Consider the following 26,602-nt stretch of genomic DNA (forward strand, 5'->3'; position numbering starts at 1 on the left):
AAAGCTGGGCATCTAATAAAACTCAGACCTAAAATCATTCTTATATTCAGATGGCCAATCAGCAGCAGGCATCTACTGAACACCTACTGAATGCCAGGCACTCCTGGGGTATGGAATGCAGGGCCATGAAGCACCTGACAGCACCCCACCTTTGAGGTGATATACACTAGAGGAGCCCCACAGTCAGCAGAGAAGAAAGAAGAGCCCCTTCAGATCCTCAGAGGGGCTGGTAGGGAAATCACACAGGCTAAGGCCTGAAGATCATGATGGCAAAGGTTGGGAACAATCTCTGTGACAGCAGGAAGAGGAGAGCTGGCAGCCAAGGGAACTCTGGGAAGGAATCTTCCAGAAGGAAGAACAGCAAGTCAAAGACCCTAAGTGGATATAACTTGTTGATATGCGAGATAGAAGAAAGTGAAGCATAGCTCAAGCGTGGTGAACAAATGAAGCCTGGAGGGAGGAAGAGATGGGCCAGATCTCATGGGGTCTCATAGGCCAAAAGGGGGGGGGGAGACTCTGGTGGGTTGCAAGTGGGTGAGGGACATGATCTGCGCTATACTTAGGAACACTCACTCCTGCTAATATGTGTAGACTAGACCACAGAAAATGAGGCCACCAGAGCAGGCAGGTGGTTCCTTTAGAAGCCTGGTCAAAAGGGATGGGGCTTTGGACCACTTATCCAATACTGGAAGGCTGAAGGCATTCAGATTCGGGATGTATTTCAGTGGTAGAGCACAAGGCACTAACTGGTGGATCAACCACAGGGTCAAAGGGAGTAAAAAGAATCAAGGATGAATTTTTTCTTGCTTTTCTTCTTTGAAAGATATGCAAGGGGGACACTCTGCAGTGGGGCTGTGTGGTAGCAGATGCTTCCAGGCATCAACATGTTAGCTGCTCAATATCAGGTTGGCGGTGAGTCTAAATTCAAGAACAGGTACATACCCATGAACAAGTGTGGCCACTGTGAGCTCACTGAAGCCCCTCATCCCTGTCGTGCACTCCAAGATCCCAGGTTCAGGCCTGCATTTAGGCCAAGCTCAGGCTCAATTAACTGCCCTGGTCTAAGCTCTTGACAGCAGTGAGGCATAAGAGGCCATGTGCACACAACCCAGAATCCAGAGCTGCTGAGATATGACAGCCTTGGTGTACCAGTGAGGTCAGCAACAGGCCCTCCCCAGGACCCCTCTCGGGGCCAGGTCATGAGTGGTGATTCCCTCCCATGGAGGGAAGGGGAAGCTGGGCTGAAAAAGGAGGCCAGTGAAGACTGACATGACTGAGCGCCAAGGACAGAAGCCCTGGCCCGCCAGCGCCTCCTGTCCTCCCAAGGCCTTTCCTCACTTGTCCCCCTGGAACCCCACTTTCCCTTGCTCCATGTCCTAGCTCACTCATACCTCTTCTCTGGCACTCTGGGGTGTCCTCGCTGTCTCAGCCCCTACACATCACCCAGGCCCAGGCGTGGTCCCCAAATATCTCTCCTCAGCTGCACTGACCTGCTAGATGAGCTCAAGGGGCCTCATAGCTGAAAACTCATTCCAGTGCCAATGATTGTCCAGCCTGGACATTCCCCTGGACACTCCCAAGAGCCCCCTCTCTTTATCTCTATAGCCGTCACAACCACACCATGCCCAACCCTGAACACCTAACTTCCTCCCTAATGAACATCCTTCCCACTGCTCAGCCCAAATTCTCCTGGACTTTTCTTTCTCTCATACCTCACACTCATTCCTTCAGCACAGTGAGGCTCTGCCTTTGAGCCAGCAGACTGACACCGCCATGGCTGCTCCCCTGCCTCAGGCCACCATCCTCCCACGGCCCACTGAAGTCTAGTTCCCAAGAAGCAACCTCTGCAAATCTGCAAAACTTTCAGTCCAACCGTGTCAGTCCTGGCTCCGAGGCCTGCTGAGTCCTTGTCCTATTCAGAGTAAGCCAGGGTCCTCAAAGGGCTAGAAGTTCTCCATGTTCTGACCCCAGACAACCTCCCTGCAGGCCAGTCACTGCTCCTGGCTGCTTGCTCAGCATTAGGGCCTGATACTCACCACCTAGACCCTGCCCCTCACAGCCCCCCGGCTCACTCTGTCACTGGCATGGCATCTGCTCGTGGTGTCCCCACCCACCTCCGCCCACCTTCCCCTCACCTGCTTTGTTTCCGCCCCTGTGCTTGCTGTTACTAAACACATGACATGCTTATTTCTTTGTTCGTTTCTGGCCTGTCTCTTGCCACCAGACTGCAAACTGCTTGCGGGCAGGGAGTTTGCTCTCTTGTTGCTACCATGTGCCAGACACTTTACAAGGGTGCTTCCATACCCTCCTCTCAAGATACTACAAGGTGGATACTGCTGTGTCCCTTTTTACAGGTTAAGAAAACAAGGGGCTACAGCGTCACAGCCCAACCTGGCACAGCCAGAAGGTGGCAAATTGGGGACTGGAGTCACCTGGCTCTAAAACGTTCTCCGCTATAAAATCTATATATGCCCCATAGTCTGTACCACCACCCAACACTTCTAGGATCTTCAATTCCTTACTGGAAGACTTTACTCAAAAGTGAGAGACAGGCCCTCCCTGGTGGCGCAGCGGGTTAAAGCACAGCACAAAGAAGCTTAAACCACTTCGGCATGAGTTCGATCCCCGCCTGCCCCGGAGGTGACCACATGGCATGGCAGACCTCTCCTGACCCACCCGCTGCTCCCCTCAGCAGTGTACTTCGTGGATCTGCCTGTTCTGCTCCCTGCTCTGTCTCTGGTGAAGCCTCTCGCCGCCCCTGAGCCTCTGGCCTGTACCCCAGTTCTGTATGCACAAATAAATAAATCTTAAAAAAAAAAAAAAGTGGGAGAGGAGACAGCCAGAACAGAAATGACAGGGACAGAAGAAAGGCAGAGAGACGAAGACCTGAAAGGCTGAGAAAAGCAGTCTTCAGGGATCTCTCTGGGGAAGGGAGGGCTGTTGAGAACCCCGCAGGTGGGGCAGGTTCCCTAAGGAATGAAGGCGCACCCCTGACAGAACTCGAGGCAAGCGCAGGCTCGGGCATCAGATTTTTCCTTTATATACCATTAACTAGTGGGCAAACCCGTCTTCCTCCAATGTCAGTTTCCCATCCACAGAATGAAGACGACTGGCCCGACAAGGGTTCCCGAACTGGGCTGCAGCTCAGAATCCACCTGGAGACGCACAAGGAGGATTCTGATACCAGAAGTCTGAGCTGGATGAGGGAATCTGCATTTCTATCAGGAGCTTGACATCTGACCTGTGTGGGAGGAAGCACTGTGACCCTATGGAGTGTCAGGTCTGGGGTGAGGGACCACCTGGTTTCCGTGGTCCTGACACTGACTGTGAGACCTGAGGGCCTGATCCCACTGGGCCTCATCAGAGAAGTAGGACGGTAACACTCTGTGAGATTAAGCACGCGAGTGTCTGCAAAGCGCTAGGGACAGTGCCCAGTGAATGCTCCAGGGTCACAGCGGGGCTGATAAAAAGCGACTCAGACGGCGAGGCTGCTGCCCGTGGGGCCGGCCTCTGATGGGGCTCTGGATGTTCCACCAGTGTCCGCCCCAAGACTCCCTAGAAGTAAAAGGAGACAGGTCCTCGTTAGAGTCTTAGGGTGGAGGGGATGGCCAAGCACCACTCCTCACTTGTTGTGAGTCAGACTCCACATGAATTAGGTCCTTTCAACCACAGCCTCGAATAACATGTCAGATCAGGCAGGGTTACGAACACTGACAGGAAACCGACCGAGTCGCCAAGTTGAAACGCATCTGAAGATCACTGGTTAGCATTCTTTTCAAGCACACATGGAACTTTTACAGAAAATAAAAACAAAAAACACATTTCAGGTCACAGAGCAAATCTCAAAAGCACTCAGAAAATCAGAATCACACACGCTATGTCTCTAAACAAGAAGCAAGTAAATGAGAAATAGCCATATACCAAGTTCCCACCCCCAACACTCATGGGAGTGTCAGATGTCGGGGTAATAACTCAAGGAAGAGAGGACTCAAAAGAGATTCTTAAAAATATGCGGACAAGTGTACATGGATTGTTTTGTCTGCTGGTAAATCTGCAGAACCTAGAACCTGGCACACGTCTGTTGAATTAAGGATGGAAGAATAAGTGAAAAACTAAATGATAACTATACCAGGCTTTTGTTAGAAAAGAAAAAAGAAAATTAATGAGTTTAGCATCTAATAAAGACCAGCAGCACAGGCCCAAAGAAAGAAGGAGAACGGAAATCATGAACAATGAAAGGGCAGGCATAAACAAAATAGAAGACAAACAACAGGAAGGGTAAATAAAATCAAAATCTGTTCTTTGAAAAGATGGATAAAATGGATGAACAGCTGAGGGACTGATCAAAGGAAGAGGCCAGCCAAAGCATTTGGAATCACCAGCAATGTAGCTGCATAAGCAACAAAGATTAGTAACCCCAAAGGCCAATGCAAGAAAGGACTTCATACCAATAAATTCAAAGATACAAGATGAACACTTTCTGAGGAAAAGCTCATCTAACCACATGGCATCAAGAAGAAAATGAAAATTTACCTACAAAAGCTCAGTTGTTGGCTCAGGATTTTTAGAGTAAGTTTTGTCAGACTTCAGAGAAACCAAGAATCCTGACCTCTTATAATTTATTGCAGTGAATAAAAAGAAGGAACACTCAAAACTTATGCCATGCAATTTTTTACAACCCTGGCACCAAAACCAGACACAAGGCATAAGAAAGGAAAACTCTAAGCTAACCTCACTTAATAAACATAGATGCAAAAATCCTAAATAAAATATAAACAATCCAAATACAGCAATATACTTAAATAAGTACATGATGTCCAAGTTGGTTTTTACTGGGAACACGATGTATAGCTTAACAGAAGAGTTCTCTTAATGAAGTCTGGTGTATTCAAAAGTCAAAGGACACAATTCAGGTGATTATTTTAATTGCTACAGAAAAAGCAACTGATTACCCTTTGATATATCTACCTTTCATGTATATAGAAATATATATCAACACACACATATATATACCCACATACATTAAGCACACCCTATGTATATATTTTTCCCTTGTGACCCATGTTTTATAGACTCTTCAAGGAAATTGTTCCATCCTGAGTCTGCCAAGATTTAAATATATAGGAACGACAAGCAAAGAGACCTTAGACTATATCAAGAATTGCTGAAAGACACATAGATCTCAAGGTGGTTATGATTTGAAAACTTGCCTACTTAAAGAAATTGGAATTGGAATACCAATTGCCTATCACTTCTAGGAAAATCATACCTTTGGTTAAGAAATATAATTTCGCTTTCAGATTGTTCACCTTTATGGCTCCGAGACACTGTAATCAAAGAATTTCACTGAAAAAAAAAAGACAATATTTTCTTAAGAGGTGGTGTTTATGACAGGCATTTAGTAGGCCAGTGGGCATATTTTCTTGTGGATGGAGACTCCATCATGCTATTTTCTTTTAGGGGGCAGACCCTGGATAGGATATGTAGGTAGTTATTTTATAAGCAATTGTAGTTTTATCAGAGGGCAAATCAAATGTTGGTAAATGTCTTCTGCTCGTGGCAAGAGAAAAGGGAGGGGGGAAAAAAAAACAAGAGGAAGGCAGAGAGAAAAGAGAGGAAGAACATAAACCCAACCCATCTTAGACAAACAGCAAATACAAGATACAAGGGGGCCAGAATTTAACCCGGCCAAGAACCACAGCCTGGCTTTCCCTCCCCGGGACAAGAGGCTGTCCACAGCAAGGGAGGCCAGGCAGACTCTCAGCCAGAGGCAGTCATCTGCAAGAAGTTCTTCCCCTGGGCAGGCAGAACCCAAGGTCACCACTGGGTACCCCAGTTCAGGTGCTTTACGTCCGCTTTACCCGTGCCTGCCACTACACAGACATCGATGGATTCTTAGATGGATTCTGACTCTATTGCTTTTGGCCACTTTGTGGCTTCCTAAATAGATTTTAAAGAAGTTCTCCAAAACCTATCATAACTGTTGATTTTCCCCATTAAGTCCTGATGTTTTAGCATCTCTGGTCCAGCCCAGAACAGAGGTCTGTGTTTAATTTAAGGCAATCTACTGCCCAGGCCTAACTGCCTTGGACTATTCTGAGCCCTTCTTCCTACTGGTTTGAGATCACAACCCCCTGGGGCTCCTTCCAAAAGTAAAAGTTGCCGGGTCAATGAGGTTCACGAAAACCTCGGGCTTGAGAGGAAGGAACTTGACCTTGCTCCAGGGTTCAACCTGGTCTTAGATTGACACTGTGCCCCATGCTTTAAAAGCGTGGTTCAAGACACCGTGGAAAGAGAGGTGGCCTGTGAGTCAAGGACACTGTGTTCTATTCTCAGAAACTGCCTGGTCAGTAATATGACCCTGAAAATATTCTTGAACCTAACTTCCCAGTTCATAAAGCAATTTCATATGCATTACCTCATTTGTTCCTCACAAAAGCCCTCCCCACAGGACAAATATCATCTCTATTTAAAACCTTTCAAATGCTGCCGTGACTGTTCATCTCACTCAGCATAAAATCCGAAGACCTCATGTGCCTAAGAGGACCCACACGACCCTGGCCACCACCTCGCGGACCCTGCCCTCCTGACCTCCCTTTTGCACCAACTGTTCCTGTCACCATTGGCCTCCTGAGCGTTGCTCAGACATAGGGAGAAGATTCCTGCCCCAGGCCCTTTGCACTTAATGTTTTCTGGTATCTGCTCAAACATTACCTTGGCAGAGAGACCTTCCCCGTCCACCTGCTAAAAAATAGAGCCTTTCCCTCTACCCTGTGCCTGCTGCTCTCCATCCTCCCGCCCGACTTCATCTTTCTTCATGACCTGACGGCCAAATCCCCAACAAGTCCCACAAAGCTCTGTGGGATCTGGTTCCTTTTACCTTCAGCCTCATCTGGAGCCACTCACCCCAACACTACACTCTAGGATGGACACAGTCTTGCTTTTCTTTTTACCTACCAAGCGCCTTCCCCACTCAGTTACCCTGTGGTTCAGAGACTGAGATGAGCTCCAGGATCAGACTGCTTGGGGGTCAAGAATCTCTACCAACTAACAACTAACCTTAGATAAATGACTTAATCTCTATCTCAACCTCCTGATTTGTCATAGGGAGATTATAAAAGCATAACAGAGTCCCATGTTATAAAGATTAAAACTGCTTCTTGGCCCTCCCTGGTGGTGCAGCAGGTTAAAGCACAGCACTGCAAGCGAGCCTCAGCTGCTTCAGTGCCAGTTCGATCCCCAGCCTCAGAGGTGACCCACAAGGTGCAGCAGACCTCTCCTGTCTCACCCGCTGCTCCCCTTAGTAGGGTACTTCGTCGATCTGCCTGTTCTTTATTTACTTATGCATACAGAACTGGGGTACAGGCCAGAGTTGCAGGGGCAGTGAGAGGACTCACCAGAGACAGAGTGGGCAACAGTACAGGCAGATCAACGAAGTACCCTGCTAACGGAAGCAGCCGGTGGGTCAGGAGAGGTCTGCTGCACCATGCGGGCTGAGGATAAACTGGCAATGCAGCTGCTGAGCTATCTTGCAGTGCTGCGTCCTAACCCTTTACACCACAGGGAGGGCCGAAGAAATAAATCTTTAAAAAAAAATAAAAGTGCTTCTCATGGGTCCGTGTTAGATCAGCCTCACACACCAGGAGCTATCTTCAGCTCCTGCCCTCCCTCTCTGCCTCGCCAAACCCTGTTCATTCTTTCAGTCTCTATTGAATGTCAGATCATCAGCAAAGTTTCCCTCAGTTCTTAGCCAGGGACTCCGTCAGGCAGTCCTGCACCACCGCTGTCCGTAAATACAGTCATGACTAAAGAAGGCTTTCTTTGTTTGAAGCTTGTCTTCCCCTTAGACTGTAAGCTTCATGGAGACAGAAATCAGGCCTGCCTCATTAACCCTTTAGCCCCAGCCCCCAGCACAGAGGCTGGAGCAAGGAAAGGGGAGCTCAGTCAGCATTGAGAAAGTGGTTCGAGAAAATACCATTGGAGTTATTTGAAAATCAGCTCCAGACTGGCTTTTCCATAATCATGTACCAAGTATATGAGCAACTAAATGCATGACACCTCCCCAAAGGTTGCTGGCTGTCCCCCAGTATTCCTTCTCTTTTCTCATTGTATTGGAGCTCCTGGTCTTATTTGGGTCTGTGGTGTCCAGAGTAAAAGCTGTACTTCTCTTTCCATCGGAAGAGGCCAATTACCTAAGTTCTGGCTCATGGAATAGTAGCAGCATTTCCATGAGCAATTCTGGGGCATGCCTTTAAGAAAAAGAAGGGTGCCCTTAACATCCCCCCATTCTTCAGTGCCTTGTTCATCAAAATATTTTAGTATTAAAATAAAGAAAGCTTTAATTAACTGATGAAGTAATTTTTAATGACTTCATTTCCTTCCAAGTTCTTAAGTCTTCCCACCACAACACCCAGGAAGGGATCAAACACTGGACCAGACTCAGGTTCCATTCAATGCAGAGTTTGGCAGCCAAACCAGGGGCCTCCAGGAAGGTCATGAACAGGACTTGGCCCTCGGCCTCCCCAGCACCCTCACCCAGTGCTCTTACTACAGCTTCCTCGTTCTCATGCATGGCTCTACATTCCTAGAGACTTTGGTCAGTTCCTTCAAAAGTCTACTCATACTTTCTGCAACCAGCGCTTTCAAAGGAAATGAGGAAATCCATCACCATGACGGCCCTCCTTCCTTGTCGTGTCTGCACTGTCAGTGTGACCTGCTTGTGAGAAATTCTAGGGGTGCTGAAAGTACAGTACCAAAGTGGGGGTGGAGTTCCAGCCCTGCTGGCAGTCAGGACCTACACCCTGACTGAACTGCTTTGTGCTGACTGGCAATGCCGTGGGCCAGAGGGTCTGGGCCCCAGATGAAAGTGCAGAACAAGAGGTACTGGGGTAGGATGAGGGTCCAGGGGTCCCCACCAGTGGTGGGAGCTGAAAAAGTTACAAAATGAGAGTCAGCACAGAGCTAAAGTTAAGGCCTTGAACAACTGTTAGGCTCAGTGGACTGAGTTGGGTGGTTGAGCAGGCAGTTGTGAATTTTGTACCAAGAAGGAATGGCCAGGAGGCTGCCAGGGAGGTGGTAAATGAAGAAAGGTGTTAAAGTGAGGCTGAAAGGGAGACTGGTCTGGTTACAAGTTTTTGCTGAAGCTGAGAACCCTCCATCAAAGTCCAAGATTACACAGGCTTTGAGTTCAGAATGCCAGGCCAACTGGTAGAGGTGACTGTCGTGGGGAGTGAGGACAGGTCCTGGCCCCGGAGATACAAAGGGTACAGTGCCCTCTACAAGAGAAGGAAGCCTGGCGCTCAGGGCTCCTCACCGTCAGTGACAAAGGGCAGACATGACTGAGAACACTTAAGCCTTTCGTAAATCGTTTACCCAGCATTGAGAATCACTTGCATCCTCCTTCCAAAAGAATAGTTTGAGTTTATAGGTTCTTTCACATAAACAATCTTGTTAATGCGGGTTGGGATAGGAGGCCTCAAAGAAGGAAGCCGTGGCTTAGCAGGAATTGGATGTCTCTTGCCAAATTCTTTTTGCATCCAGCAACCAAAAATGTAAGCCCTGTGAACAACACAAGCTTTGTGCCTCCAAAGAACTAAGAAATTGTCAAGGATGGCTTTCCTTATCCAAATGGGCAGTATATAGTGCACAGTAGGACCACTAATCGCTCATTTGCAGACTGACTGGTTGATGGGATTCTAACCACAAGCAGGTGGACAAAATCAAGTAGTCAGGGAGTTGTGTTCTTACCAATTCCATTTAAAGAAAGAAAAAAAAAAAAAACTGAGATCCAGAGAATAAAAGTTGGAGATCGCATAAAAGTAGGGTACTTTAATGTACTGGCCAATTCCCCAAGACTTGCTCTTCACTTGAAAGCCAAGCTCTCATGTGAAATATGGGGAATTCAGGCAATGTCTAGACACGCTCAAAAATGTTAAACTGCTTCCTGCCAGCCAATTTAGAACAATATGCACATAACCACCCCATGCTAATGAACTAGTCTGCATAATTTGTAGTATTCCAAGGTCTACCTTGGATATTCCTTAAAATCACTTAGCCTAAAAATGCACTTTGGACCCAAATAAAACTACACAGATTCCTCGAGCTGGATAGAGTTCCAGAGGTGATATCCAAGTTCCTGCCACCAAGCATGTGTATTTAAGTCCAAGCTATAGATACTAACAGGCCTTAGTTGTTTCTAAAAATGAATAAAAAGGTCGCACTGAGATGGAGCCAGGCCTATCCCAGAGGAACAAAGTCAAACAGAAGACCTCCCCTCAAAGAGATATAATCTTGAGAAATAGAACATCAATTAATTCTTTAAAATGTCTTGGGAAAGTTCCTAGAAAGGCCAACGGGGGTGGGGAAGCACTGGACTGAACTGTGACTCCCAAAACCACACCCAAGTCCAGCCCCTAGAACCTGGGAATGTGGCTTTATTGGAGAAAGGGGTCTTTGTAGATGGAGCTAAATTAAGGATCTTAAGCCAAGATGATCCTGGATTTAGTGTGGGAGCCTAATTCCAATGCTCAACACCCTTAAAGTTCTTATAACCGAAGGGAAGGGAGAAGACAGAGCCCCAGGGGACGACAGAGTCTGAGGTGGAAGCTGTTCTCACAGGCCAAGAAATGCCTAGTCATCAGAAGCTGGGAGAGACCAGGAAAGATGCTTCCCCCAAGACTCCCCAAGGAGTGGGCACCTGCCCAAACCTTCTGCCCCTCCAGAAGCGGGACAGAATAGATTTCTGTTGTTTGAAGCCACCCACTGTGCGACAATTTGTTACAACGGCAACTAGGATCTAACACTAGAGCCAGCTGCTAAGCCTGCCTGCGGTGTGAGTCGCAACCTCCCGGGAGATGACAATCACCCCAATTTTCTAAAACAAGAAGGAGTGTGCTGAGTTACAAGGGGAAAACATATTCTAAGCAAAAGACTTGCCTGAGGTGTGACTCATCAAGCTCTTCTCAAAGAACTGCAAGTAGTCTGGAAATGTCTGGCAGCGAGGGTCCATGTAGGACCGTCGTGATTTAAAGCTGGGGAGAAGCTCATAGAGGACCCAGCGGGTAAAGCCAAGAAGCGTGAAGAGCCCCAAACACACTGGAGAGCGCGAGAGCATGTGACAGGCAAGGGAGGATCATCGTCAGCTGTGCGTTTTGGATGGTCCCTCTGACAGCTGGAAGGGGGCCTACGGAGGGTGGGAGGCCAGGTGGGGGATGGCAGGAATAGGCAAGATGGCAACACGTAAGGGGGGAAGGGAGAGAAAGAGCTAAACCCAAGAGATACTGAGTAGGGAGACCCCGACAGACAGGGGGTTCATTAGATGTGGGGGTGAGGGGAAGGGAGTAACTAGAAATGACCCCAGAGTTTCTCACTTATCCAACTGCGTCTCTCAGAATTGGTGTTCAACAAGCCTATTGTATTTGTCCTTGTTTTCCCTGTACATTTGTTTTTTAATCCAAGGAACTAGATAAACTTTAGTGGTTTAAGATCTCTTTGTGTCTCGCTGACTTTTAACATTTCCTTCCAGAAAGCACTCATGGTTCCCATTTGGAGAAAGTTTGGCCAGTGGTTAGAGGAAAGCTAAGTCCCCTCAACATAAGGTGCCAATAATTGAATGGCTGTGGTGACATGTGAACTAAATGGTCAAGGAGGGAGGGGGCAACCAGAGTGAGAGGGGAGGTGTACCCTGGAAGGAAGATGGGAGATGACGGAAGGGTGGGCTCTGGGGGTCAGGAACTCCTGGCTTATCTAGCAAGGGCTGTTACCAAGTCCCTGTGCTGTGACTCACACTGGCAGCTCAGCCACCTTCCACACGAAGTTGCCAGGGCCTGCCCTGGCTCAGACTTAATTCTCTTTCCCCATCTACCCTCCACAATGCAGACCAAAAGCACTGGGTGAGGGGTCGGGGAGACAGCCTTCCAGCTCCACCCTCCCCCTTGGGGCTCCACTGGCCCAAAGACACTAATCTCATTTTCTTGGGGACCCACCTCAGGCCCTCCTTCTGACTGCCAGCTCCCCCTTCTGTAAGACAAAGAAGACAGAGGGAGAGATTGTAGAACTGGAAGAAACAGGATGAGGATCTGGCCCACAGCCCGCTAACTGTGGAGCATCCTCTCTGCTTCTCTCTCCACCAAAACTCTGGCCCATTCTTCTCACTTTCCCACGTGTGGATTAACTGCCGCTCTACCAGATCACTCTGGAGTGAACTCTGTCCGGCAACGGCCCAAAGGACCAGTGACCGTGTTAGCAGATTCATACCAGTCCCTTCCGTGCATAAGTCAGGAGCCTAAGGGAAGGTCAAACAGGAACCTCAGATGCGACTCACTCTGCTTCCTGCCATCCAAACCCAGTAAACAAGGACAGAGAAAGCAGACAGTCTGGTTCTGGGGCCTGGGGCCTGAGCCAAAGGCCTGGCTGGCATCGTACCAGGCACAAGAAATACCAGCCAGCCCCCAGGCCTGACCAAGCCACTGCTAGCCCTGTCTCCTGTCTATACCTCCTGACAGCTAGACATCATTTTGACCTATTTGTGGAATTTATGGGATAAAGGCTGAAATGTCAAGAATGGGTTATACTATAGTGCTTATGACTGTCCACGAGTACTGTAGCTGTTGTTATTTTTTCTGCTCCTCCTCTTGCCTTTCCTTCTCCCTCCTCCCCCTCTCTCTTTTTTGTGAAGTCTACTTGTTTGAACTCTGATTAAGAATCCATATTTTTCAAATTTCAAAGGTACCCAGTTTAGGATCACAACAGGAAATAGGAGCCTCCCCTCGACCAGCGATGATTGGAAAGGCCAAGATCAGGCACAGAGCAAAGGCACTCCAAGTTCAAAGAGCCCACTTAGATCAGTTTGGGGTTAATGCTACACTGTCATGATTCATTAAGGGGGTATGAAGGCACACCCTAGGTACTACAGGGAGATAAAATGGCCAGTGGTGGAGAGTTCAGTCCAATGAAAAATGGCCCAAACTAAAGAACATCATATTAAAGTATTTATCAAATGCTCTTCTGTGGATTAATAATATTTTCCATAGGTCAACACTGTGTGTGTGTGTACATGTTGTAAAGCTGGAAAAAAAACAATCAGCATCTCAACAACAACAAAAAAAAACCTTCCCCTTCTCGGAAGTCAGGGTGACCCTACTTGCCCTCTAAATTGTTTCCAGAAGTTTAAGTTGTCAAGGGGAGTTTCATGCTTTTTTGGTTGATCATTCACCAACCAGGACCTGCTTCCTCTTGGAGCTTAAACCATAGCTCACAACTTGGCCCCTGAGCCCCCTGCCAAAACCAGGGCTTAGTTTAAACTGATGAAATAGCTTCACTGGGAAACACCCCCAATCTAGCCGTTGCCCCGGAATTGTTTTTCCCACATCAGTGATGGAGCTGGGAGATGTGGATAGTTCCAAGATGTGATACAAGTAACCCACTCATTCCCAGGATGTGATAAATGGCTCCCGGCCAGACCTGGACCCTGGTGTCTGAGACAATGACCCACCAATGCTCCAGAACATCTGCTCTCCCCATCGCAAAGCAAAAAGAGCAAACGTGTCTTGCTCTCCCAGAAGGAACACCCAAGTCAATGAGAGAACACCAGGGTGGAAGGAGGGGGCCTGGCCCGCCTTCATGCACAGCGAGGACGGAGAGGTCACACTGAAGCTGCCCCACGTGCCACCACGTGTCACGGGCCAGGGTCCAGGGATTCCTTCCAGCACGAGAGCATGTGCAACTAGAAACCCAGTAACTAAAGGTTAGTCTTCCAGGCACCTTTCTTTCTGGTAAAACACTCCTGACATAGCCCAAATCCATTTCCCAGCAAAGAAGTAAAAGGATGTTCATCAGACAGTCAACCACACAGTTAGGACTAAAACATCGACAAACATCCAGATGATAAATTGATATGAATCCAACTAACCCAAAATGCAGGGGGAAAATATAAGTGTGTTCATCACATGTTAACTATAAGAAAACTATAACTATGTGAGGAAATACCATGCAATTATTGAAATGATGTTCGTGGCTAGCATTGAAGTAAAGATAGGAATGCTTATGTTCTAAGATTGAGTGACAACTTCACAATACAAAATTTCAGCTGGGTGACAATATGCACTAACACGTTTTTACAATAGTTTTTTTTTTTTTCTGGGAGATCAAATAATAAATGGTTTCTTCTTTTTCTTTATATTTACTTTCCTTTCTAGATTTTCTACTTAGCACCTATTATTTTCCTATACTGAAAAAAAAAACAGAAGTGACTTCATTTGACAAACCTATGGTTTTGGGAAGCTGGTGATGAAGACAGTGGTAAAAGATGTACTGATCTGGTTGGCATCCCCAGAGTTAAAGCTAATTGCTGATCCCCATCCTGGCCCTCCAAGCTGGGGGCAGAAGAGTCCAGAGTGGTCCCGGCCTCCACCCAAGGTTTCTCAGTCCAAACTCTGGTTGGGAAGCAAGCACTTCCATGACTCACTATAGGACCCTGAGTTGGACACTTCCCTTAAAATAATCCAGCTGGCAAAGAGCACACAGTGGCGTTGGGAGGATTCATTCATTCATGTTTATAGACCAGCTCTCTGAGATTCTTGGATGGGAGTCACTCCCTGTTAAGAAGTGCAATATTCGGCTGAGTACATTTCCAGGGCAAACTTCCTGCTGCAAATTTTCTAAACTCAATGCAGATGCCTAAAATCAAAATAAAACTTATGTAAGTTGGCTGGTAGACTGTGCATCATTAGAATAAAAATGAACTAGATGTCAAATGTCTACTGACAACTGCACACCGCCTCATCTGGCCTTCCTGAGGAATCATGAGCCTGCGTCCAATAGGCCCAGAGAGGGCAAAGCTCAGGCCACTAGGGACAGAACCGCTTTGGCCTGGGTGAGCATTAATCCATCCCAAGGTCAAGTGTATTGTTCACAACCAGAAATCAAGAAATCAATATGGAAATCAGTATAGGCCCATGGACCCTCGACCAAGCAAAAATAAAATCCCAATTCAGAAAGCATCACTAGAATGCTGGGAAAGCAAGAGCATTTGAGGAAGAAAAGCAACAGCAGCAGTTCCCCAGATGAGGAGTCGGTTCTGGACATCATATAGAGGAAGACTGACCCCAGAGTCAGCTCTCCTTTGCAAAGGCCAGCACTTAGTTCAGGCTGGGCTGCAGCAGCTTCTGGCAGAGGGACAAAGAAGGGATATACAGAACACTGCAGAAACAGGGTGCTTGGTAAGGCCCGTGATGCTGTTTCTCCTTCCCTAATCTCCTGCCAGTTTTAGGGCAACCCAGTATTCACCTGTCAGAGAACACACAATGCCCAAATTAGCACAGAAGTCATGGACTCACACTTCAGAGGTTCTCTTCGATTCACACCTCCAAGATTTCTGCCAAGATAAAAAAATAGCAAAGGCCCCAAGGGAGTTGGCTTTGGACATTTTCTTTCTGAGAAGTCTGATTTTCAAAGGTTGGGAGTGTAGAGGGCTAGGTAAATGGTCAGCTCCCTCCCTCGTCCAGCATCTGCTCCAGCCGCCTAACACTGAGGACACAGTAGGCCATGTAAACAAGGGAGCCTCCTCCGCTCACCTCACCCAAGAAGGGACCTACATCCTCACACCTCAGGGACGGCACCTCCCGACCCTTGCAGCGTGTGTGCCCTTGAGCCCAGGTCTGGCCCGCTTGGTATCAGGACCTAAGCATAACAGGAAATCATCCATGAAGAGTAAATCATTGATCTGGTCCTCGATATTCACAATCCACTATCTCTGAAAAGGCAATGATGGAGGGAGCTGTGTTCTTGGCATATTATAGATTGAGTTAACTATTAAGTGAACCCAACTCAAAGAGCTGACCAGCTCTCCTTGGGACTCTGCATGCTGGGCACGAAAACCTCCCTGGGCTACTCCAGGATGGCTGGCAGTGGGAGCTGGTGAACAAGTTCACCACTGAAAGCTTATGATCCTGGGAAGGAGGGGACCCCTAAGTTAGCATGGACTCAGGTGGCTCTTTCTGGCCGTGACATGTGGGTTTGCTGGACAGACAAAAGCCAACAGGGGCGAATGGCTCTAAGTGGAGGGAGAGAACCAGCACCCTCTGTGCCAGGCTCTGTGCCAATACTCTTCAAAACAGAAGGCCATGAACGGAAGGCCCAGAGGTGACCCTAAGGCACTTGACCCAGAGTCACCAGCTTAGGGGTTGCACCTGGGGGAGCTTAAAGCAATGACCCTTTTTGCTTTCCCTTCCAGTTCTTTATTCTTCCCCAAGTTAAGGAACAATGGCTGGGAGGCACGAAGGCACATGCAGGCCCACGTGGGGGCGGCAGGGCTTTGGGTGGGAGCAGCTGGCCCACTCTCTGCTGAGCAGGGTGGTGCTGCAACCCCCTTCAGCACTCTAACGAGGGTCAGAGGATATTGTCCTGAGCCTGGTTTTCTCAGTCCGCAAGAAAGCAAGTCCAGCTGTTTTCTGTGAAAGCTCCTTGTGACTGTCATGTCAAGAGAGTCACAGGGAGCCAGCACACCTTTGGGTTCTGCAGGTATGTTTTAAACCAACACGTTTGGTTTTCTGCACACAAAGGGACAGAGAGTACAGGGACTTGCAGGGTTTGGTTGTGCTTCCAGTAACTTCTAGAGAAGTGAGAGAATGACCTTGGCCCAGACAGCCAAAGACAAATTTAATTTACAAGCTTCCAACCGTCTATGGAAAAATCATTTAAACCAAGAAAAGAAAGGCCCAAAGTACAAGGCAACAGTGTCAATCATCGCACATCCCAGCAGTGGCTGCTGGCCTTCGCTAGTGCCTCTGCTGTTCCAATGTTCCCCGTCATGGCAGATTGGGCCCTTGTGTTTGCCACGGGGGTTCGGTCTGAAACGCCACCCTGGCCATCCAGCCCCGACTCCCAGGCCAGAGCCTCCGCCCTTCCCCCCGCACCTCTCACTCCAAGTAGCTCCCTGGCTTCTGCTTCAAGACCAGGCCTCGACGCTCCTTATTTGTAACTTCTTAATTTAGACCCAGGCCAGAAGAAATGTATACAGTGGACCGAGGAGAGGTCTTATTTTAGCCAGAACTCCTGATGCTGAGAAAGGCCAGAGCCCCCCATCTGATGGCCGGGGCCACCCGAGAAGCCACTCTTTGGGATGCATAATTCACATGCTCCACAAAGGGAGATGTTTATGGACACATCCTATGTTCTCTGGCATCCTTCTCCACAAAGCCCGAGCCACCCTGGAGGTGGTAAGTCGAGCAAAGTCTTCTGGATAAGAAGTTGTAAAGTTTGTTTTTCAATCCCAAGGGTTTAAAAAGGACATCCATGATCAGAAATCCTCACTTTCCTCCTAGCACACACACATACACACGCACACAAATGTATACACACATACCGAGACAGAGACAAAGAGAGAGAATAGCTGGAGGCCTAACTACTTTAACTTTCAAGACAGTGGTCTGTGGAAGGTCTCACAGCAAGTGAGGATACAGGCCTGGTTCCTGTGGGATGCCCTCTGGGCCTCTCAGCTACCAGCCACTTCTCAGTTTACACGGCAGTGAGGAGAGAAGGAAGGCCCAGAACAGCCCCAAAGTCCAGAGCTCGGCCCTTGACAGTGAGAGTCCATAAAACACCCAGATAATGAGGAGGATCAGAGACGTAAACACCAATGTGATAAACAAGTCTGTAGACATGGCGTCTCACTATGTGAGTCTGACAGGAATCTAGTCCCTTCCTATCCCCAGGGCTTCCCTCTACAATGAGGAACCTCCTTAATGCCTAAGAAGACTCTAAGAGAATGACTTAAATTCGCTTCCTTTTTTTGACCCTAAGTCATGCCATACCTTCAACAGAGGACCGGAGGAAACATCTTTTCCATAGAAATCCTGGCAACCCTCAGAGCCTCAGAGGCCCTTTGTAGGAAGCCTGGGCCCTATCCCCTTGCCCCAGAGTGAGGTCCACACAGAGCCCCTCCTACCCTGTCCCTGGGCCCCGCGCGCCCCTGTGCTCCCTGACAGCCCTGAGCTTCCTGTAGCTGCTGCTCCTGCCTCCTGTCAAAGGGCCTCGATGATGCATAATTTATTCCACATGTTTGTTCCTAGCGCCTGCCAGAGGCATCTGTCCTAATGTTTCGATGCTTTAACGTTAGATGAGTTTTCTTTTGAAATGATCATCCCCAGGGTGGTTCACCAAAGAGTAAATTAACACCCATACACCCACAGGCCTTCTCCTGACACATGTTCTAGCTTCAGTGCTCCCCATAAAACATGCATGAACTGGAGCGTCGCAGGCAGCGCCCCCGAGTGGGTGGGACAGGTGCCTGCATCCACCCAGGGAAACACCGAGTGGCAACAATTCCGGGGGAGACGCCTAGGACCAGTTCAAGAGCATGTTGCTTTAAAGTCCTTTGAGTGATGTGTTTCCTAGGAGAAGATTCTTTGAAGACTCACGCTGGATTTGTCCGAGTTGCCACACACTCCTTGCTCCCCAACCTAGCAGCTGTTTTCCCTCTTCTTTGACACACTTCTGTCACTGCCACAACACACTCGCACACACACAGGCATTCACACACCAGGTCAGCAGTCAGCATTCCCGTGCTGTTTGCCAACATTTTATTTCTATCCCCCAAGAGTCTATCAACTCCCCCAAGCAAGGACCCAACTTAAGTGCTCTGTGGCTCACAGGTCCTAAAGCCAGGAAGGCATGTAAGCTGGGCATTGTGCCTCTCCCTTGCCACACACCGTCAGAGCTACCTGCTGCTCCTTCCTCTGCTAGCAGCTGAGGGTACTGAGCCCTGAAAACTCTATGGCCCAGAACAACTCATCAACCGACGTGAGATATAATAACGGTTTTCAAGACTTCAATGGAGGCACACAGTGAGTATTCCATAAATCTTGCTTATGACTTTATCATTTTTACCATATTGTCTATGCCCACACCTTGAAAGTAGATATAAGGAGGGCCAAACACCACCATCTATGCTAAACATTCTTCCCCTTGTAGGGGCTGAAGACTGATGTCACACCACTCACGCACAAAAAGGAAAATCGCCGATGCTCAGAACTGCAAGGGCTCTATCCGTGACCCTCCCACATGATGCCGAGGCCGAGGAGATCAGCACCAGTACAGGTGCCATGAGCTGGCCAGCCTCTGGGCCTTGCTGCGCTGTTCCTCTAGAGGGTGGACTTGTGCTGGCCCTCATCTCAGTGTGTTCCAGGTAACATCAGTGTTGTGTTGACATGACGCACACTGCTGTCAGGGAAACCTCATGGCAAGAGTTCACAAGGAACAGGACACAGGTAACATCACATTTCATGGTGAAAGACAAACTTTTTTCTCCTAAGTTCAAGAACAAGTTAAGGAAGTATGTTCTCATCCCTTCTAGTCAATGCTGTAAGGGGATTCTGGTCAGGGCAGTTAGGCAAAAGGAAACAAAGAAAATGCACTCAGAATGCGAAGGCACAAGTAAAATGTATATAATAACATATGTCACGATCTTGAAAGTAAAAACCTCTAAAAATCCACTAAAATTAATAGAACTAATGAGGGAATTCAACAAAGCTTAGGCTACATGCCAAAATTAGTCGTATCGAAGATGAAATATTCAATTGTATCCCTATCTATCAGTAATAAACCAACATGAAATTAAGAAAACAATTATAAATGAGTAGCATCAAAAAGAATGAAATAATTATAAACAAATTTAACAAAAGATGCATACAGTTTGCACTCTGAAAAAAAATAAAATACTGTGGAAAACAATGAAGATCTAAATAAATGAAAAAATAGACTCTGGTCCGGTATTAGAAAGCTTTATCTTGTTAAAACGGCAATGTTTCTCTAAGAAATCTACAGATTTTCTAAACCTTAGCTTTTTTGTTTTGCAGAAAATATACAAAACCTTGTCCACAATCTTCACAGCAGCATAATCTATGACAGCCAAGAGGCAGAAACCATCCGAATGTCCATTAACTGAAAAATGTATAAATCAAATGAGGTATATCCAAAACCATGGAACATAATGTGGCAGTAATAAAGAATGATTTAATATAGCCATAACAGATAAATTGCAAAAACATTTTGCTCAACGAAAGGAGCTAATGACCACAATTTCCATAATTGCAATTACATAGTCTATAGTAGTCTAGTATATTCTACAGAGATCAAAAGTAGATTAGTTGTTTCCCACGGCTTGGTGACTATTAGTTCAGAATTTGTTTGGGGGCGATAAAAATATGTTAAACTTAGATTTAAAGAGAGAATGACTGCAAAATTTGTGACTAAATTAAAAAACCATTGAGTTGTCGACTTTAAGTGGTTATGGATTGAGACAAAGATTCCCAAGAAGCTACTTAAAAAAGAACTGATGTCCTTTAAATTAAAAAATAAAAAGGCAATGGACCTTGAAGAGCAGGCAGAGTTGGGTTTGATTAGCCACTTCCCCACAACTAGCTCTGTGGTTGGTCATCCCAAGTTTTTGTACCTCTCTAGGCCTCAATTAATAGTAACTTTTAATCACTGGAAAGAAAAATAAACTTTTAATCAACCAAAAGAAAAATATGAAGTGGAGAGAAGCAGGATTACAATACTGATAGAACCAAAGTGATCCTCTAATAAGATGAAAGCTGCACACCCAAGATCAACTGGACTCAGATCCAAATTCCCATCTGGTCCCCACAAGAAGCATTGTTTCAACATCCCACATGTGATTCTGCCCCCAGCACCATGCCAGGCGGAGGGTATTGCCCTCAACACTTCCCAAAGTCAAGAGCAGCAGCCCTTCCAGCACCAGGCACGCCTCCCTTCATTCTCCCACCTAAGGCTAGATTTACAGCAAGACCAGAAGCATTTACAACATTAACAGAAATGAGGGAACATAGAAGGGTGCCAAGAATCAAACTCCAGGCCATTCACATCTTATACTGCTCTATTAGGAAGGTCATCTCCCTTCTTCAGCACTGTCCATCAGGCATCAAATGCTTTGAGCTTTGCATTCTCAACAGTGTAATGAAAATAGATGTTGAATGCTAAAACACAAACATATGTATCATTCATAATGCATTCAGATGTTTTTCAATTATTCATGGTTCCTGAAAGTTATTTGACCTATCATGCACATATATCCAAACAATGTTTATATTAGAACCACAGCCTCAATGTACGCAATTCCAGCTCCTTGGCATTCCCGTCTATGGAATTAAAATTAAATGAGTCAGTGGTCAATAAAAGTTACATGTGATTTCCATAAAATTATCCATTGTATATTGCTCTGGGGTGGAGAAAGAAGGTTGCATGGAGTTGGCAAAGCTGACAGAACACAGAATGATTGCTTTCTGATGAGGGTGGTGGTGATGATTAGCCTTTCCTAGGAATGAATTCATTATTTCCTTGAATAACTGGTGGTCTTCAAGTTACTTTTCGTCTAGGAAAAAATAACTCAGAGGGCCACCCTCTTTCTCTTCTAAGTCCTGTTTTCTTTAAAAAAAAAAAAAAAAAAGGCCAGTATTCTGAGCTCAAAAACACCACATTCTTCTGTTTTGGTGCTTGAATAAATTTGCATGTTAACACAAATGGTTCCAACTTAAAGAATGTAAAATTAAACGAAACTTGAATTTAAATCTAAGATGGAGAAAAGACACATGTAAAAACAACAGATTTTCAATCTTGTTGATTTTTTTCAAGAACCAGATTAGGAAAGACATAAACATACACTTGGTTTCAAAGAAGGGGGGCATTGAGAGAAGACGGGCACTGCCAAAGAGGTGCCCCCCCACCTCACACACTCTATGAGTATTTGCAGATCACAGCCCAGATTCTGAATGCACTGTAAAACTCAGAGATGTGACTCAGAAGACATGATCACTGTCATGTTCCAACTCTTGGAGGCCCACCCAGAGAAAATGGAATATCAGGAGCACCGCATGAGTAGTTCAAGCAAAGACAGGCTTGAGTTTGCCCTGCCAGCTCCAAAAGCTTTATCTTCACGTTCCCCACTGACCTTGAAGGAGTCTCCCAACGTGGTGAGGAGACAGTGTGAGCTGGACCTGGTCGGAATCCCAGCTCCTCCCACGGTTTACAGGCTGTGTGACCGAAGGCACACCATAATCTGTGAATATAACTTTTTATAATTGTTGTCATTTGCCTAACAACTATAACCATTACACAAGTTTATGGTGAGAAGAAGGTTATACACCTAGAAGAACGTGCTCCAGTGCAGCCCAGAGCAGGTCTTCAATAAGGCTGAGCTGCCACAGGACGGGTTGGTAAGTTGCTGCTTAGGTTGAGGGCATGGAGTCCAGAGAAACCAGACAGGAATTGTTTCTTTCTTCTCCCACCTTCTCTCCCACTTTGTCTCAGGAAGGAGAACAAATCAAGCAAAAAGCCTGGTACCCATGAACGCTGACTGCAGGACAAGGAGACAAGTGTTGCTCTCATCCCATCTTGTCCCACCCCATCCACCCCTTCTCATGACCCAGTCTTCATCCATGAGGGTGTTGCAGGTGAGATGACAGCAAGATCTCAAGACATAAAGAGGATAGTGAGCTATGAGCCCCAGCATCTTACCTCTTCCTCATTCTCAGCAGCACTGGCTCCCAATTTCTGGACAACTGACTTGTCACTCTCTTTCAGCAATTTCTCTCGAACTTTGGTTTCATATTCAGGCCGGGAATGTTCCTAAAACCCAAAGAGTCAAGGAGTGATTAGTAAACAGGTGGAAGAATGACCCTGCCTGTGTGCATTATCTGGCCTGTGTGCATTATACCCAGATACACGAGTACACTACAGTCAGGACTTAGGATCAGCAGCTACTCACATGAACCATCACACCACACACAATCACAGGAGTCTAGACCAATAACACAATGTGGGGGTGGGGGTGGGGGGGCAGAGAGCGAGGATACACAACACTGGTTACCACATGGAAAGCCAAACCTGGGCACGTTCCTGGGGATGGCGCCGGTGTTGAGAAAGCAGAAAGGAAATGTTAACTGGGAGGCTGAGACAAAGAGAAGCCATGTGCTTTGCACAGCAGTTTAACCAAAGGCCAACGGAGACATCTGGTCACCCCACCAACTATCTTCATATCTCAAACTTCAAGTTTCAGCAAGCTGAATCCCAGCTGGAGAAACAGATGCACCCCACAGCTGGGGGTTAAGGCAACGACAAACTTCTTCCCTGCTCCATGAGTTTGTGAGTTAAAATGGCGACCAATAAACATCAAAGTTAAAGGTGGCCATAGGGAATCTTAAAACTCACTTGCCTGGACCTGCTTCCTGTACAGCCTCAGTGAGTAACTCATTGGCAAGCACAATGCTCGAGAGACATCATGGGCCATTCAGAGATACAGACCTGAAGAGTGAGTCACAGTTATGTGAAGTTCACATAGCTAATCAAGTAGACCATGGTCAAAGCAATGCAGCTGTTGGGCAGGAAGACGCATGACTTACTTCAAAGAGAACTCAGGGGTGTACACCTGGCCTCATTGGCAGGACTTTCCCACAGCTTCCAAGGGCAAATAGCTACAGGTGTGAGGATTTCGTATTCTTGCATCATTTACTGATAACGCCCAGGCAGGGATTCAGCTCACAGTGGACTCCATGCGTTTCCTTATCGCTGCTCGTACATCAGAGATTCCAAAAGCCAACCAAAAGGTTCCCGACCCATCTTCCCCAAGACATGGCATGATGTTGGAGAGGAAAAGCTGTGCATGTGGCTAACAAGCACATGCAGTACTTCAGAGGAGGCGGGACTCCCCAACATGTTGAAGGCCCTCATGACCACCGATGGATGTCTCAGCCCATCCCTCCCAGTAGGCCATCCTGACTCTGTAATATACCAGATGGGGTCACCTCTCTCTCACTCCAGTCTTATACCTTCCACCACAGGTAGTTCTCAGTGACTCATTTTCCGGATATTATTTCCCAGCTGTTTTGCACATGAGTCTTTTTTTACCCTGTTACAAGGATCTGCTTGCCGATTTGCATTAGTTTGTGTTTTCTCCTAGCACCACATGTAATGCACAGAAATCTCTAAAGGCTTGCAGAGTCCTCACCTTCACCCATTCTCCAGCACAGGTGTGTACCAAGAGAGTGTTAGCCTAGAAAACATCCCAGGGTCTAAAAGATGAGAAAAAATCCGCGAATACCTTCTCACCTGGGAGTCAAAACATGCATGTGAAAAGCTCTGACAAGCTCTGCTGTGGAGACACTTGCTTTTCTTAAACCATTCACTTCCCATAAAACTCCTTTTGCTGCCAATAATTAACATCAAGCAAGAATATTGTGAAAAACATGGTCTGAAGTTTCCTCCATGGGTCTGACACTTGGGATTCTTTCTGTCTGTCTCCTCTACTTTATCCCAAAGGAAGGCTGTGGTTTTAAAAAAGAAAAGAGAGAGCTGGGTAGCTGGAGTCTTTCTAGAGAAAACCACAATGCAGGTTTGAGTCCTCCAGGCCCTGCACAAGCTGAGGAGCCTGCAACTGGCCTGTGACATGTCAAGGAGGCGCAGGGCATCCTCACACCCTCTCTCTGTGTCTGTGCCCCACCTCACTCTACACCAGGCCCTACTCAGACTCCCTCATCTGTTGAGAACAAGCTTTCTTGGCACATAGACAGGAGTCCGAGACGCTCAAGACAGAGCCTCAGGCTCCTCTACGTTCCGGCTGAAGCAGCTCAGACAAGGATTGTGGCTATGCACAGTCAAGAGGGTCGGATGAGGTTCCAACATTCCTCAGAGGCAGGGAGCTAGACAAGTGAGTTCACGGCCAGAGCAGACAGTACACTCCAGGACGGTTGCTCCAACACACCCAGCCACGGGCAGGTCATCCCTGGCTGGGGAGCTGATGCCAAATCATCACAAATGCACAGCACCTCCCACCAAGACTGTGGGAACCGCTTCCCTCTGGTTGGGCCAGCTCAGGACCAGCCTTTGCTCATCTCAGGAGGTCAGTCCAGAGCCACGCTGAACACGTCTTCGGCAAGGAGCCGCGGAGCACCTGTGGCCCTGGGCCCTCCTCAGGGCTGAGGCTGCGGCGACCATACCTCCTCCATGGAGTTTATCTTGAGTGGAGGAAGGTGGGTACGTGGACACACAGACACAAAGCCAGCAGCTCGAGTAAGAGCACCAGAAGAATCGGCTCTGCTTCCGAAAGGGGCAGCGAGGAAGGCCAGTCTGAGGGGGTGATGTTTTGGTGGGGATGGAGAAGCCGAGATAGGCCAGGTAGAGACTGGAAGAGGAACAGCCAGGGCAAAGGCCAGAATGAGAACAGGAGAGGAAGACGCCGGAAGGTGCGAGCAGGCAGTAGGACGGCCTGACGGGAGGTCAGAAAGGGAGCAGAGAATCCGCTTCCTGTGCGGCTGAACACCACGAAGAGTAGCTAACATTGGGTATGACGGGCAAGGGGCCCAGGGATGCTAGGCGGTATCAGTGTTCAGCTCTGGCCCGCTCTCAGAGGAGCCAGGGTGCAGCGGCCTGATGTGATGGCAGCTAATCAAGCAACCGAGGCCCACGGAGTTGAAATTATCCCACTTCAGAGACTCGATTGCTGGACCTGCCTGCAGCAAGCACAGATGAGCTGGTTCCACGAGGGGTCCCATAGGCCGGGGTTCATGGCCCAGGGTGGGGCAGGGGCTGACTCTGGGCTGTGGTGGTTCACCTCCCTCCCTGACCTGATAAGAAGGCAATCTCCCGTCTCTAAAACCTGGACTTGAGACACTTGTTCTGCCTGGAGTAGCAGATGTTGGGGGCCCCTGGGTGGGACAGACAGAGGGGATGGGTTTGGTCCCGTGTGAGTCAGCACCTTCCTTCCCCGAGGAGTACAACACACTGGCCTTAGGGCCTTCAGGGCCAGACAGCTGCAGGGAGGGCTCCTGATAATGAAATACAAGGATTGTTATCACAGCTTACAAGGCTCCTGCCCCCCACTCCGCCACTCCAAAACCCACTTGCCATCCTTTTGCCTCTCACTGAGTGTGGGTTGAACCTGCCCGGGACGCTTCGCACAGGTCCTAGCACACGCAGACGATCACAAGTGCCCTCTTGATCCACCCTCTGTGCTTCGTCGCCTCCTGGTGACACAGACCAGCAAGCAGAGCCTGCAACATGGCCACCACCGGTATCTGTGGCCGTCTCCCCTGCATCCAGCCTCTGTCCCGGCTACCCCACTTTCCAGACACATCGCTGCGTCCGAGCCACAGCCCAGCTGCCCTGACCGAGGCTTCTGCTCACTGTGTCTTCCCTGCAAGGGCCTTTTGCCCTTTGCTTCTCATGAAACTCCAACCCGTCTTTAAAATGCTAACAAAAAAAAAAAGAATTGTACTCACACACTCACCATTGTATCTGAAATATTCAGAGGCCCTTCAGCATCCTTGCTGAGCATAACTCTGGGCATGAGCGGCTGTCATGCCCGACAGTTCCAGCCCTCATACCAAAACCTAGCACACAGTAGGTGCTTAATGCATGTGTGCAGACTGAACTGAATGCTAAGTGTGTTGGGGCTTCTCGTCCAACACAGAAACACAGAAGACCAGGTTGCCTCCCTGCCTCCTGCTGACACCTGGCCCTGAATTTGCACGCACCGAGCTCCCAACTGTTCTGTGGGAACACTGGCCTCACAGGAGCCTCGCTCAGGGAGCCC

The 26,602-nt window shown here is 47.8% G+C and overlaps 1 protein-coding gene across 1 annotated transcript in view; it reads right to left on the reverse strand.

Annotated features, from left to right (window-relative positions):
• Positions 1 to 26,602, reverse strand: part of ANO2 (anoctamin 2, calcium activated chloride channel) — a 254,687-nt gene that overhangs the window by 95,834 nt on the left and 132,251 nt on the right. Inside the window, exons 14-16 of the mRNA XM_012732230.1 lie at positions 22,900 to 22,911; positions 22,554 to 22,641; positions 8,278 to 8,297 (exon numbers count right to left, since the gene is read on the reverse strand). Of these exons, the coding sequence (XP_012587684.1) occupies positions 8,278 to 8,297; positions 22,554 to 22,641; positions 22,900 to 22,911 (120 nt within the window). The remainder of the gene's footprint in view (positions 1 to 8,277; positions 8,298 to 22,553; positions 22,642 to 22,899; positions 22,912 to 26,602) is intronic.

Source organism: Condylura cristata, unplaced genomic scaffold, assembly GCF_000260355.1.
Source record: "Condylura cristata isolate star-nosed mole 26May11 unplaced genomic scaffold, ConCri1.0 scaffold00034, whole genome shotgun sequence".
In the NCBI taxonomy this organism is placed as follows: Eukaryota; Metazoa; Chordata; class Mammalia; order Eulipotyphla; family Talpidae; genus Condylura; species Condylura cristata.